Raw genomic sequence first — 13,849 nt, forward strand, 5'->3', positions numbered from 1 at the left:
TCTAACAGATCTGTTTATTCCTGGAGAGCACAGTGAGCAGGGTAAGGAAGCAGAGCTGTGGGGCAGGCAGCAGTGGTTATTGCTGCAGGTGCATCCTCCAGTGACAACAGGGGTCTGGGGGAAGCAAACTGCCTGCCTGCCTCTGCAGGGCAGGGGACGGGCCCTTGCCCACTTCCAGGCTGGAGCCACCCCGTTACCCCAGAAGAAGGTGAGGGGAATGGAGTAGCACAGAGAAGTGCAAATATATTGGCACTGGAGTCCATCTGCACTGGGCAAAGGAGCCCAAGATAAGAGGACAGTGTTACAGTATGGGACGATGAGGGACTGGTAGAAAAACCCCAACTTTGTGCCAAAGACCCCCCCTAAACCACCACCCCCTGCTCTCTGTAGGAAGGCACTGCCTCTTGGGTACTGTACCCCCTAGACCTGCTGTGGGTCATGGCCAAGGGCAGCAGATGTCACAGAAGCTCCCAGGGATGGGAGGCCAGGCTGCTGTGACAGTGATGGCATAGCTGTGCCTATGTGGACAAGAGGAGCATTAGCTGCTGCACTACAGGGTTGTATGCGTTCACATAATGGAGGAGCCCTGAAACATTCACTGCTTGAGTTGTAGGGCTTGACCCAGTGGTGGGCAAAGGCAGGGGCATGGAGGTGGAAGGGATGTGTTGAAGGCCACACAGAAAAGAGCCAGCAGGCTCCATGCTTTGGTTGCGCTTAGTGGTGGTAAGTACAGTGCAAGGGCTTCATGATATCGAGTATGACCATTCCTCCTCCCAGAAGGCCACTCTGGCTCCCTCAGGAACCTGTTGCCTGAGCAAGGCAATACATGCTGATGCTTCCAGGTGCAGAGATAGGCAATGTGTGCTGGAGAGGATAGGTCAGCACTAGAGCGAGTGATATGAATGTCCTCCCCTTCATGCCCCAGCAGCTGCCCCTCCCTGCTTTGCAGCTGTCCCCCAGCCTGCCACCATGCAGGGATTCAAATGTACCCCATGCTGCTTGCCCTCCTCTGGTTCTGGGGTGAAAGAGAGCAAGGGGGAGTGGAAAGAAGCCCAGCCCAGAAGAAGAGAATCCCCTGCCTGCCTTGACCCCTGGTCCACTGGAGAAGATGGTGTGAGGCTTGCTGGGAGGCAGGGCTGGTGGCTCAGCGTGATATGGAGCAAGGGGGGGAAGAGTATCCTGTATCCATGGATCCAAGGGGAGGCACTTGGAGTGGGCCTGGCCCATTGGGATGTCCCAGCTGCAGCAGATCTGGTGCAACTCCTAGCCACACATTGTCAGCAGCAGCCACTGGGAAGGAGAGGGAGAAGGGATGAGCAGGGTGCATTTCTGGCATGCCTTCCAAGAAACATAGAGCCTGCAGCAGTCCTGTTTACTCATCTTGATCTTTTATAGGTTCTTTTCGTACCCAGGGGGCTGGAGGGCTTTCTACCACCCACCCCAGGTGCCCCATTCACCCTAATGCTGTGTTCCCTTGTTTCCCACCCCAACTTTCACTGGGCTGAACTCTCACCTCAGAAAGGTTCATGACAGCAGTGCCAGTGCCTTCAGGGTCCATGCTACGGAAGAACCCTGCAGGGACACAAGCAAAGTGAGCAACATATCTCTCTGTTCCTGCCCTCCCTGCCCCAGGGCCATCACTCACTGAACATGGTCTCCAGCTTCAGAAGGCAACAGACAAAGTTGTCAAAGTCCACGCCCATGTCATTGTCTGCATAGCGGGCCACCACCACCTGATGCAGCTTGTTGTTCAGCTTGAAACCTGCAAGGCAGAAGTCAAGACAGTCAGCCCCCAAGGGAGGCAGGAGAGCAGGGTGTAGTTGTGAAAGTCCATGCACCCACACAAAAGGTCCACCAATCCACGCAAGGTTGGTGGCAGGAAGGGCACTGTGTCCAGCCTCAACAGGAAGAGGGGATGCTCTCCCTGCAGCCATATATGACTAGTTAGCTCACTGATCCAGCCCAGGCCTCTGCTTTGCCAGGATGGGATTCTGCAGGTCAGAGGAGGACAAGAGGCTGGGACCATCTTGCATTTCTAACTCTGAGGCTCCAACATTTGGCACAGCTGTGATGGAGAAAGCCTGGTGCATACATGGGCCACATCTCACTGCAACAGGTTGACTTCAAACATGCAATATAGGCCACTCTTCTGCTATTTGGGGCAGGACTCTGACAGCAGGAGCCCCCTCCCCAGCCTCCAGCCCAGTCCCATCCTTCTCCAGACCTACCGGCTGACTCTAAAGCCATGCGCATCTCATAGGAGCTCATGGTGCCTGACTTATCCAAGTCATACTGGCGAAAGATCGTCTGCAAAAACATCACAAAGGACATGAAGGGAAGGCTCCCCTGTGGCCTCCAGGCTGGCTGTTCCCCCTCCTTGCTGCCCCAGGAGGGGTGCTACCCTTGTGCAGTGCACCATGCCCCCTCTCCTCCTCACCAGCCAGCTCCGGATCTTGTTCCACAGGATCTGGAACTCCACCAGCCCAAGGCGGGCACTGCCATCTTTCTGAGGAGCAGAGAGTCAAGGAGGTCAAAGCAGCGAGGAAAGGGCAGTGGGGGTACAAAGGCAAAGCTACCAGATTCCAGCCACAGGAGGTGAAAAAAGCCTGGATACACTTGGCCTGCCCAATTTTTCCCCCAACCTTCCCCTCTATCCTGCAACATCAGCAAAGTAAGAGCCTGCAACCCAGCAAGGAAAGGATAACACCTGAACTAAGAGCCATGATGCTCCCTGGGAGCAGCTGTGCTGCTGCTGCAGGAAGCACATTGCTCTGCTGTCCTTGGACCAAAGCTGGGCTGGCCTGCAGCAAAAAAGAATGCTGTAGGGCCAGGCTGGAGAAGGGCTCAGAGGTGCTCCTTGCATGACCCCCCAGCTGTTTGTCATTGTACAAGCAGGACACTGGCCATGGCTCCTGTTACTTGACTCATCCACAACAGCTGGACAGGATCGTTTGGAAGAAAGAAGCCCAATAGTCCATGTTCCCTTTGAATAAACTCTCGAAGGCTGGGCGGCACAACAGCACATCAGGCTAGGGAGCCTGTGGGAAGTGAAACACAAGAACTTCCTCCTGGAGGTGCAAAGTAGAAGGCATGGGGTGGGACCATGCTGGGCTTTTGGTGGCAGAGCCAGGGCCCAAGCAAGCAGGGGAAGTGATGGCCCTTGCAAAAAAACTGCTGCTAAAGTCAAAGAGTGTAGGGCAGGTGGCCCTGAAGCCATAAGGACCCCTTCCTTTCTTCCCCCAGTTAAACAGCTTCAGCACCGCTGGAGAGTCAAGCCCCAGCTCCAAGAGACAAATCTTGTTTCTTGAAGGCTGAGCACTACGAAAACTGGCCCCAGCCCACTGCACCAAGAGGATACATCCATCAGGTTGACCATGTTGCGGCAGGAGTCCAGGCTGAAGCCATCTGTTTTCAGATCTTTGTCTGAGGAGAAAGAAGGAGGTTGAGCACATGCATCAAAACCCAACCTGCTGAGCAAGCCTGGGCTGCAGGGAGCAAGGGGTAGGAAGAGTAGGGCTTACGTCTAGAGATGACTCTGTTCAGAATAGTCCGAAGCTCAAAGACGCTGATTTCCATGTCCTGCAGCAGAAGCAGAGTTAGCATCACCCCTTGCCTCCTCTCCATCCCACTTGTGGCCATTGTCCCCCTCCTGTCTAAACATCTCTGCCTTAGTCACAAAACATGAGGATGCCATTACATTTCTTATACACCCAGAAGAGTTCTGGTCGCAGCTGGATGCTCTTCCCCAAATCTGCCCATGTCACACCATGCCCTGAGCTGAGCCACAGCAAAGATGGACTTGTCTGAAGGATGGAACTGAGCGAGCATGAGGCGGGATGGAACTCCCACAGCCAGGGATTCAGTCCTGTCCCCTCCCTGCCCCAGAGGGCCTTCCAGAGCTTGGCACAGCCGTACCCACCTCCCCTGCCAGCTGCTGGAACATGCTCTTGAAGCTGTCCTCTATGTCATCCTCGGTTATTTCTTCCTGGGGTGATGCAAACCAGAAAGAAGAGGTTAGGACAAAGCAAGGCTCTGTCCTTCCTTCCAGGCTCAGTAAACACCAACTGGAAAGGAAGCTCTTCTTTGTTCTTCTCATCTTTGTTAATGCCCACATCCCCATCACCTCAACCTTGCCAGCCCCTCTCCAGCCACAGCAACATCCTAGACTCAGAGAGCCACCCTCTGCCTGTAGCTCCCCCTCCCAGGTGTCAGAACCTCAGCCAATCCGAAGTGGCAGCTCCTACCTCATCTGCCAGATCTGCTGAGATCTCCTCATCCAGCTCCCTTTGGGCAGAAAGGGGAAAACAAAGTGATGAGCAGGGTCCCCAGCCAGCAGGCTGCCTGCAGTGGAGAACATTCCATTGCTCACAGACACGGGGTGTCCCTCCCAGGCCAGGACTCACTCTGTGTCTGACTGCTTCTCAGTGAAGACCCGCAGGACGAAGTCAGCCTCCTTGTGTGGTTCAAAGGTGGAGGGCACAATGATGTACTCGCCAGGGGGCAGCCGGATCTGGTTGCTCACCTCCCGCAGGTTGATGAAGGTCTCAGACCGTGCCCGGGACTGGTTTCGCAGGAAGAAGTCCTTCTTCAAGTGCACATTCTGCATGCCCTGGGCCTGGGGGAAGGAATGTGCATGTGGACCACAATGGGAAGCACCCACAAGGAGTGGCGGGACCAGCACCAGCCCCATCAGGTAGGACAGCCCTGCACTGCCCATCCAGTAGGAGCCATCCCTCCCTCCCACATGGAGATGCCCAGCACCCACTAGCACGCTAGCCATGGCCAGGGCTGTGGGAGCTCCCATGCCACTGGATGCATCAACCCATTTTTGCCCAGTCTTGTGCTTCCCTCCAAGGTAGGGTAGGCTCTGACAGCTCAGGACGTACCTCCTCAGGAACCTGCAGATAGGAGGGAAAAGGTGGAAAAAAATCAGAATCCCAGTACCTGCCCCATCCCTTACAGTTGCAGGGAGCACAGGATAGGGGACATTAGCCCACAGCTGGCCAAAGCTGGTGGAAAAGATTTTCCTGCGGACTGGGGTTGGAGTGGGACTGGTAGAGCTGAGCCTGTCCCAAGGATGAAGCTTTAGGGTGGGCAGGGGTTACCTCATAGACAGCAAAGCCGATGGTGTGCATGTCACCTCCCACCCGCCGCTCCCGCCGCCGGTGCTTCTGCATCAGAGCCACCAGGAAGCTGCAGGCCACCTCATCATCCCCAGGGTCATCATCTTCTTCCAGCAACTTGATCTTAAACTGGGGGTTGATCCAGAATGTGGCTGGGAAGAAGAGGATATGTGGATGAGACACCTGGTTTCATCAAGCTACCAAGAGCATAGATGTGGAGGCCAGAGGTACCTGGGTGATTCCTGCAGCCCCCAGCAGTGCTCCCCCGGCGCCACGTGCCCTCAAACACCTGTGTGTGCCATCTGCTGAGCTCATCCTTGGTGAGGGCATCAGGGGTCAGGTTGCAGATCTCGAGCCTGGAGAACTCTCTCATGAAGTCCCGGAAAGACATCCTGTGAGAGGCAAGTAGGGGCTGAAGCCAGGGCACTGGTTGTTGTGGAGAGGGAGGAGAGTGCAAGAAGCTCTGGACCCAGATAACATTTTAGGAGAATTAAGTGACAGTAAAATCTTTTATCCTAAAGAGTTATTGCTTATTTAAAGCCTTGTGCTGGGTTTGGGTAAGAAGGGATGTTTACTCTTCCTAGATGTTTATTTTGCATTTAGTTGGCCTGAATTTCCTTCAAGGGAGGAAAATTATTAACTAGATCAGATGAGAAAATGCTGGCAAGCTCTCCAGTTCTGGAAAGCCAGCTCATAAAGGTAGGTCATCTGCTTCAGGTGAACCATGACTGAAGGATCCCTCCCCAGCTCCTCTGCTCCTTCCTGGAATGGCTGCTGAAACAGAGCAGCACTTTGCTCCAGCACTCACCAGAACTCTCCATCCTCCATCTTCAGCTGCAGCTCTTCCCTCTCATCAGGGTCAACGTTGTTCCACTCAGAGGAACTGGAATAGCAGGAGCAAGACAATTAGATAGGGACTCTTGAGAGCAATTCAGAGCTGGCTCTCAACTCCTGTCTTTCTGATGCGAAGAGCTCTGCACACTGTGAGCTTCCCCTCAGCACTGCCCCATGCTTGACTGCTGTGTAGTGCAGCACTTGCTGGCCTGACAGAGCGAGACTGCTATCCCTTCTGTCCTGCTTACCCATCACTCCAGGCTCCAGTCCATTCCACCTGACCCCAGGGGTTCCTGATGCGAATGAGTTGTTCCTGCTGACCCCGGTAGTTCACCTACCAGAAACCAGACAGGAGATGGAGCCCATGCCACTGGCCAGGCTGCTATTGCTATTAAAGTGTAATCTAGGTGACTCACATCTCTGAAGGCTGTGACAGAATAGGCATGGCCCTTCACCAGCTTCTTGAAGGTCACTGCTTCCATATCAAAGGCGCTTGTGATCTGAGAACATGTAATGGTCAAGTCAATAGGACTGAATTCATGTAGTCTTATCCCTACCCTCTCCCTCTACTGTGTGGAAAATTCTCCTTGCTTTGCACTGCTCCAAGCCAAGAGAAATAGCAGGTGGCAGCTCCCTGTGCTCAAAGGCTGCTGGTTGTGCACAATTCAAAGACAGTTTCCTTAGCAGAAGACCTTGAAGATCCATCAAGGAACCACTCACACTTCAGAATTTAAAAACCCTGCTCCAGGTAATTTCCTGATGCAAAACATGGCCAGAGTTATAGGCAGTCCCTTGTCCTGCATTTGAGATGAACAATCCCACTCCATCCAAAGGAGCCCATTCACAGCAACTGGGCTGCAGCACCACATGTTGTGCCACAGGGCTGCCACACTGGCTCTGGAAAGGGTGCTGTGGTATGAGAGTGAAGAAGTAACCTCCCACCTGATGCCCCAGTGAGGGGACTGCTGATACAGCCTTGGTCTGTGAGGCCCCACTTTGGCCAGTGCTGTGGCAGAGCCCTGGCTCATCCCGGCACATCACTTACATCGATGGAGCAGCCCAGCAGGGACCCCCTCTCCAGCGCCTTGCGGATGATGTGGCCCATGTTACGTGGTGGCCGCTTCAGGTCGTACATCTCTGCCACGCCACCCGTGAAGTCCTCAAAGCCCTCGGTGGTGCTGCCCCCCGACAGCGACTCGTAGCAGCCATTCAGCCTGAGGGCCACGTGAGGAGACAAGGAGGTAACACGCTGCAACTGCCCAGCTGCCCAGCACAAGCAGGGCCAGCAACAGAAGATACTCCCTTCCCTCCAACCCGCACAGTGAGGTGCCCTACCCCATACATGCCCGCCCGCCTGCCCACATGCCCACCACAGGGATACCCACTTGGCATAGGCCTTCTCTAGCAGAGCACTCCAGAACTCTGTGCACTCTGCTGAGTGGACAAACAGAAGTTCCCCATCCTTGGTGGGCAGCTGGTCATCCACCACCACATCCACCCACTCACCGAACTGCCAGATCTGGGGGGTGAGGAGAGAGTGGAGTGAGCTCAGATCATCACATGGCTTGCTCATCCCTACCCTAGAAGGATGGCCTCAACCCACCACCCTCGCTTCCACCACAGCCCACCAGCTGTGGAGGGCCAAAAGCTCTCAGCCCACCTGGAAGTGAAAGATGCCAGCATAGTCCTCCTGGAAGCTCTGTCCATGGGGCACCACGCGGTGCAGGAGCTCCTCGTTGAGAGTAAGGGAGCCAATGGCAGCCAGCAGCCAGCAGTCGCCTGGGGAAGGAGAGGAAGCTGGTATGAGTACCCATAACCTCCCTAGCTGGGAGGGTACCTGATGAATGTTTAGAAGCCCATGGTGTGCTCTCCTTGCAGATGTTTGGGGCTACTCAGCTCAAAAAGTCCATGGGACAAACAGAGAAGGTCCAGCAAGCAGAACTCAGGGATTCAGGCCTGATCAGCCTGCCCACAGAGAGAAGTATTAGCTCAAGGTAACAGGGAATGTTGCTCCCTACCTGAAGCCTGTTTCCAGACCACCACACACAGCACCAAAAGCCCCCTCCTGCAGCTATTTATCTGGACCCTCCTGGAACTCATTCATATGACTGCTGTCCATATTTCAGACAGCAAGTTCTGCAGCAGAATTACACTTTGCATGTAAAAAGCCATTTTAGCAAGCAAGTGGTTTCATATTGTTGTCCCAGCTTCTCAAATTGCAAGCAATGCCACCACACTTTTCCTTCCAAGTGATCTTAACCACAAATGCTACCCTAGGCCAGAACTGTGCTTTAAATTCTTTGCCTTGATTGTCTTTTCTCTTTTGCCTTTTAAAGCCTTTCACACCTTAGTCTTGAGCCTGGATAACCTGTAACTGGGCTGTGGCTTGACAAAATGCCGTTTCTGAGTTTTTAATGACCAAGTGAACACTACCACAGTGCTTTGGGCTGTTATGCACTCCAGTTGCCATCTCAAGTTTGTCCTAATTACTGGACATATTAGCACTGAAAACAGCATGCTAAATGTGCTAAGGCATACAGTACTCCCAACCAAGTGCCCTATTTGCTCCCAATCAGGACAACACTGTCTGTGGTACCAAGATCTGCTTCTGATGACCACAAAATCCCAGTTGTGGTTCAACTCTGCTAGCCTACCCATTAACACTTCTCTCCTTGCCTCAGTGCCTTCACCTTGGGAGACACCCCTGGCAAAAAGATAAATCATCACTTGTACACCTCTCCATTCCCTTCTGCCTCACCACATTGCTTCACAAGCATTTTGTCACCACCACCACCTCAGTTTGTTACTGTCATGCAGCTGCCATCCCTCACCATTTACCAAAGCAGGGAGCTCTTTGGAGCAGCTCCTGGCATTGTTGTCAGCATGTGTCAGGCATGGATGCACCCAGAATCTCCACTGATCTCAGCATGGTCAAGCTGTGCATGCATCAACTTGTTTCTGTGGAGCTTTAACCTAGAGCTAGGATGCCCCCGACTTGCAGTTTCCACCTCACCAAATGGAAAGGAGCACCCAATCCACCTCAGTCACTACTGTCTGGACCAAGGTCCAGGGACAAAGCTTTAACACTCACCTAGAGCCCCCTGGCAGATGTCCGTCCGGGTTGCACCACCAATGATGAACTGAGGGTCATCCACTAATTCCTGCAGAAGGACAGAATCAGATGCTGGTGCTGGAACTTGTCAGGGCCTGGGCTTTAGCAGGGCTGGCACCCACTGCATCTCTGACTCGAGAGAAATGGTATATGGTCCCTGTGAGAGGTACCCCACCTGCCCTCTGCTAGGGAAGGCTGCTTGACTGCAACCCCAAGGCCATCATGGTAAGGCAAGGCAAGATTTGCTGTGTCCATAGGAGGACAAGGCTGGAGGACATTCCCCTTGCCCTCATGGCTCCAGGGGATATGCACTCTCAAAAGCCCCAGCTACTGAGGGTAACACATCCATGCCATAACACCTAGAGACAACAATACAACCCATCTGTTTTGGAGCCCACAGTCTGCTGCCCAGAGGAAGCAGTGCTTGCTAGACACAATGCTTTTCTGAGCAGACATTCATGAGGAAAGGCCCTGGGACCTTGGAAAAGTGGCTCTGCAGCACTCCAGGGACTTTGAACACTGCAAGGTGCCAGCAAGGGCCAGTCTGCAGCTCAGCACACCACATCAGTGCAGACGTGCAGGGTAAGGATGCCAGCCCAGCCTGAGAAAAAGCAAGCCCAGCACTTACCGACGGACGCTTCCACTCCACTCCCCGTGTCTTGCTGGAGTGTGGTCCCAGCTCCTTGAATCCAAGGGCAGATGGGCCAGCTGGGAATTGGGGATCCCTGAAGAGGGTGCCACTCTCAATGCACTGCTGCTTGAGGGTCTCATAATCCTGGTTGAGGTACTTGATGGCATTGTTGTGCTGGCCAAGCCCCTCGGCTCTCAGGCGGTCTCTCTGCACACGAGCAGCCATCCCGCCGAAGGGCATCATAGCTTGGCACCAGCACCGCTACCTTCCGCTCCACTGCCTGCAACAGAACGGGCAGGGCCACGCTCAGGCAGGGCCCACCGCACAGAGCCAGGCTTGGAGGCTGAATCCCCAACTCCCCACTACTCCCACAGCAGGGACCTTCTCCAGCAGCACTGGCCTGGTGCAGTGAGCCCAGTGACACGCAGAGCACCCCAGGATGGGCACACACACCAGGAGAACCTCCCAGACCCCATCCCCTGCAGCAGCCCCGTTCTGATCCCTGTCCTCCAACGTGGCCATTGCAGCCCTGCTGTCTTTAGGGGACACCAGGGGGGCAAAGCAGCATGGAGGACTGGCTGGGAGGAGGCAGCCCCCCAGCAGCTACGTCATGGGTCCAGTCCTGTCCCTTCTACACCAAAAGGCTGAATCCGGAGGAATTTCAAACGCTTTCCAACCTCGTCAGCCTCTCCTCCCGGCGCTCCGGGTTCTTCCTTCGTCCCGGCTCCTCCTCGGCCGGGAGGGCGTCAGCCGTCGCCCGCAGCTTCTCCCACCCCCAGGGGCCTCTCTCTCTCCTTTTCCCTCTTCTCCGAAAGCCGGCCCGGCTGCCTGAGCACTGAGTCAATAGGGCCGGGTAGGGAGGAGCCCAGCGAGGCGCAGATAGCTCTAGCTACGGGGCCAGAGAAGGACAGGGAAGGAAGAGGCGGGACGGCACACACACACAGGCACGCACACACACAGACGCACACACACAAACACACACACGGATACAGACACAGTAACACACAGATACACACACACACGGATACAGACACAGACACACAGAGATACAGACACACACAAACACACACACAGAGGGAGGATGACTCATGGCTCGTCGACCGCCAGTGGAACAGCCTGCTGGGAGATACCGGGAAGGGATTACGGAGTTCAGCGGGGCACTCCGGCTCCAGGAGAGCGGGTCAGGACAGACCGCAGAGCCCCCACCCCGTACCTATCCCTGCCTTGGACATCCTCCCGCGGCTTTGACCAGCTGTTCACGGCCAGGAGCTTCGAACCAGCTTGACACAGCTGCCAGGCATATCTGGCCCCGCAGCCCTGCTCCCCCGCGCCCGCTGCAGTGGGCAAGTCCCAGCTCCCCTCCCGGCGTCCAGCTGCCCTCAGCCCTCTCCAGGCACCATGGCAGCATGGTGCCGAATACTTCAGAGGTTTCTCCATGTGAGAAAGTGGCGTAGTCCTTCGGTAAATAAGCCAAGAACCAGCAACCCACTCAGAACACCAAACTCGAATGCCAGTGCTGGCCCGCTCCTTCCCCAGCACCCTATCCCAGGGGAGCAGGGTGCAGCCTGGCTCCAAAGAGGCAGCTTTCCTTGTCCTAAAGTGCTGTGATAGCTAAAGGGAAGGCAGGCAACAGCGAATAGGGTGCAAGCTCCTGGCACATGCATAGGGCATAAACTTGGCTGCTAACCCATGTGGCTGTCCAAGCCAGAAGCTCTTCAGAAGAAAAATTCTACTCTTCCCCATCACTCTGCCTGCTCTGGGATGCTCTAAACCCACTACCCTTCTCCAGGGCAGCCCACACCCTTCTCTCCTCTATGATGGTCCCAAATCTATGGAGCTCCTCCTATTACTCCTGCCTCGCACCCAGCACCCTGGCAGTCTCTCCCAGTGGCAAGGCATTTGGTGCCTGCAGAGCTGGCAGGATGGTTTCTCCAGTCCCAGACACTGCCCAGAACACAGGGAGCCTGAGGAAGGAGGGATCCCAAGTACAGCTGCCCACACTGTCTCCAGATCCCACCTCACTATCTCCCCAGCACTCACACCACAACCTGCCACTGGCCAGGAAACTCCCCCTACCCACAGCCCCTGACACAGGTTGCCTACACCCTTTCCCACCCTACCTACCAGCACAGGACATGGCTGCGGACATGGGGAGCTCTGTGCAGACACGGGCACTGTATGAGTTATTCTTAGCTCTGTGGCTCAAAATACTCAGGAAGGCTGTGCTCAGTGGCAGATGGAGGTCACGCAAGCGCAGAGCAAAGAAAAGGATTTCAGACCCCAGAATGGGAGAGGAACCACATGGGTCTTGAAAGCAATGGGGTCAGTTGCTGACAACTCTCTAGGCTTATGCTGACTGACACTGCAGGTCCTCTACGAGGAGGAAGGGGTGTGATGAGACAAGCCAAGCCCGCAGGGCAGTTTTCCACCACAGGTGACATCTAACTACAATATGATGCTTTCCAGAACTCAAGGCACCTCTGATCTGTCCCAGGTGGGAGCAAAAAGACACACCGGTTCCTGCAGGGTCCCTGACACCTTGTGCACTTTAGCGCATACTGCAAAACCCTTGGGCAGCATCATTGTTGAAGTCCAGCCAAAAATCTTCGCAGATCTCTGGTTTGCCAGCTGCTCTTGCAAATCAGCGGAAGTGGGGAGTTGCCTTCCTCAAAACCAGCCCTGAAACACGGTATCCTGCCGCATACTCAGCTCGGGGCAAGGCGCCCATGGCATCCTACAGTGCTCAAGCAGCTCTCAGGCCCTTTCCAGCCCTCCGGATGACAAAGATCCTCGTTTCCCATAGGCTCCGCTTTATGTTACCGCGTCGTTTTGACGGGATGCGGGCTTGGCTTCGGGGTCGGCAGCGCATCGTAGGAGGCTGCCGGTATTCAGTTTAGTCGCCGCCCCGACTGGGAAGCCTCTGGGTCTCTGCGGATGCGTTACCTAGTGCAAAAATCCCCGCAGACAGAAAGGGGATGGAAGGGGTAGGCATACCTAGATAAGCTTAGAAAACAGAGGAGGCAGCCGGGGAGGGGGAGACGGACGGCCCCGCAGCCTTGCTCGCCCGGCGGCGGGCTGCCCTCGGTGCTTAACCCCATTTTGGTGATCGGATAAGGGTGAGGATGGGGGAGATGGACTTACGGAAGCTGCTGCCGCCACCGCCCTGCCCGCTTCAGCTCGGCCCGGCTCGGCCAGCCCAGCCCGGCTCCGTACAGCCCCGCAGAAGGTGGAGTTTCGGCGGGCAGGATGTACGAGCAAAGCCGGGAGGGCAGTGGGAGGGGGAATTAAAGGAGCAGTGACAGTTTACAGACACTGGGAGGGGATTATGGATCGAGACTGATGGTTAGGTTCTGTCTGCTATCACCGTCTCCCAGCTCCCAGGGATGGAGGGGTACCAGCGAGATGGGCGTGCTCCTTCCACCATTGTTCTGAGGAAAGGGTTGGGTGCACACGGAAACCGGACCTGGAAGGAAAAGAGGAAGCAACTTTGCCCTAGGAATAAATTTGTGGGTTACTGCTCCACACTGTCGGCACCCCAGCATAGCTGGGTGAAACTCTGTACTGCACCTTGTCCCCAGGACTTATTGACCTTCTGGTGCCGCGGCTGAGTACGGTGGTTCCACTGGATATCGCAGACTGTTGTGTCCCTTCTTCCTTCCCTCATGTCTGCAGGGACTGTGCCCGCACCTTCTCAATCGCTAAGCCCAGGTGGTCACAGTCAACAACGCCAGCACCAGCTGCCACGGCCTCCCTAAGTGTCCCGGCTGGCAACACCACCCCTCCGCACCAGCTGCTCCTCGCTGCTGGGTGCCAGCAGGGCCCTCTCTGGGCAGGTCCCACTGCCCTGGGGTTTTCCGCAGACACATCGGGGCTGCCCCTGCGTGCCCTCCATGACTCACGGCATAGCTATGCTGGGTGGTGCTGTTACCAGCGGGCATGGCCACACAGGGCTTGGCACTGTACCGTGGAGCCCTGTGTGGCTCAACATGGCTTTGCCTGGCATAGCATGGATTGGCACAGCTTGGCCTGGTGTGGTTTAGCTCAGTATATCTCACATGGCCTGGCATGGGCAGCTCAGCCCAGCCCCACCCCAGGAAAGAAACCCTGTATTGCCATTCTTTTGGTGCCAGGGCCAAACAGGGTGATCCT

The 13,849-nt window shown here is 55.5% G+C and overlaps 1 protein-coding gene across 4 annotated transcripts; it reads right to left on the minus strand.

Annotated features, from left to right (window-relative positions):
• Positions 1-12,984, minus strand: CAPN11 (calpain 11). Of its 4 annotated transcripts, none has more exons than XM_088052508.1 (22): positions 12,842-12,984; positions 9,698-9,980; positions 9,049-9,118; positions 7,618-7,736; positions 7,343-7,476; positions 7,003-7,171; positions 6,374-6,457; positions 6,206-6,291; positions 5,932-6,006; positions 5,355-5,515; positions 5,106-5,275; positions 4,887-4,898; positions 4,404-4,615; positions 4,245-4,284; positions 3,920-3,985; positions 3,522-3,579; positions 3,359-3,423; positions 2,438-2,506; positions 2,229-2,307; positions 1,646-1,762; positions 1,514-1,572; positions 1-1,290 (listed from the first exon to the last, which is right to left on the minus strand). In XM_088052508.1, exons 2-22 carry the CDS (start codon positions 9,941-9,943, stop codon positions 1,264-1,266), a joined length of 2,118 nt encoding a protein of 705 aa, XP_087908634.1. In that variant the 5' UTR covers positions 9,944-9,980; positions 12,842-12,984; the 3' UTR covers positions 1-1,263. The 4 variants fall into 4 exon arrangements, with proteins under 4 accessions (XP_087908634.1, XP_005530661.1, XP_087908635.1 ...); XM_005530604.3 differs by lacking the exon at positions 12,842-12,984 and adding an exon at positions 11,825-11,913; XM_088052509.1 differs by lacking the exon at positions 12,842-12,984 and adding an exon at positions 11,821-11,901 and having other exon boundaries at positions 9,698-9,976.
• Between the last annotated feature and the right edge of the window lie 865 nt (positions 12,985-13,849).

This window comes from Pseudopodoces humilis, chromosome 3 (genome assembly GCF_049639895.1).
Source record: "Pseudopodoces humilis isolate 2021_Gansu_Grassland_sample_001 chromosome 3, ASM4963989v1, whole genome shotgun sequence".
NCBI classification, from domain to species: domain Eukaryota; kingdom Metazoa; phylum Chordata; class Aves; order Passeriformes; family Paridae; genus Pseudopodoces; species Pseudopodoces humilis.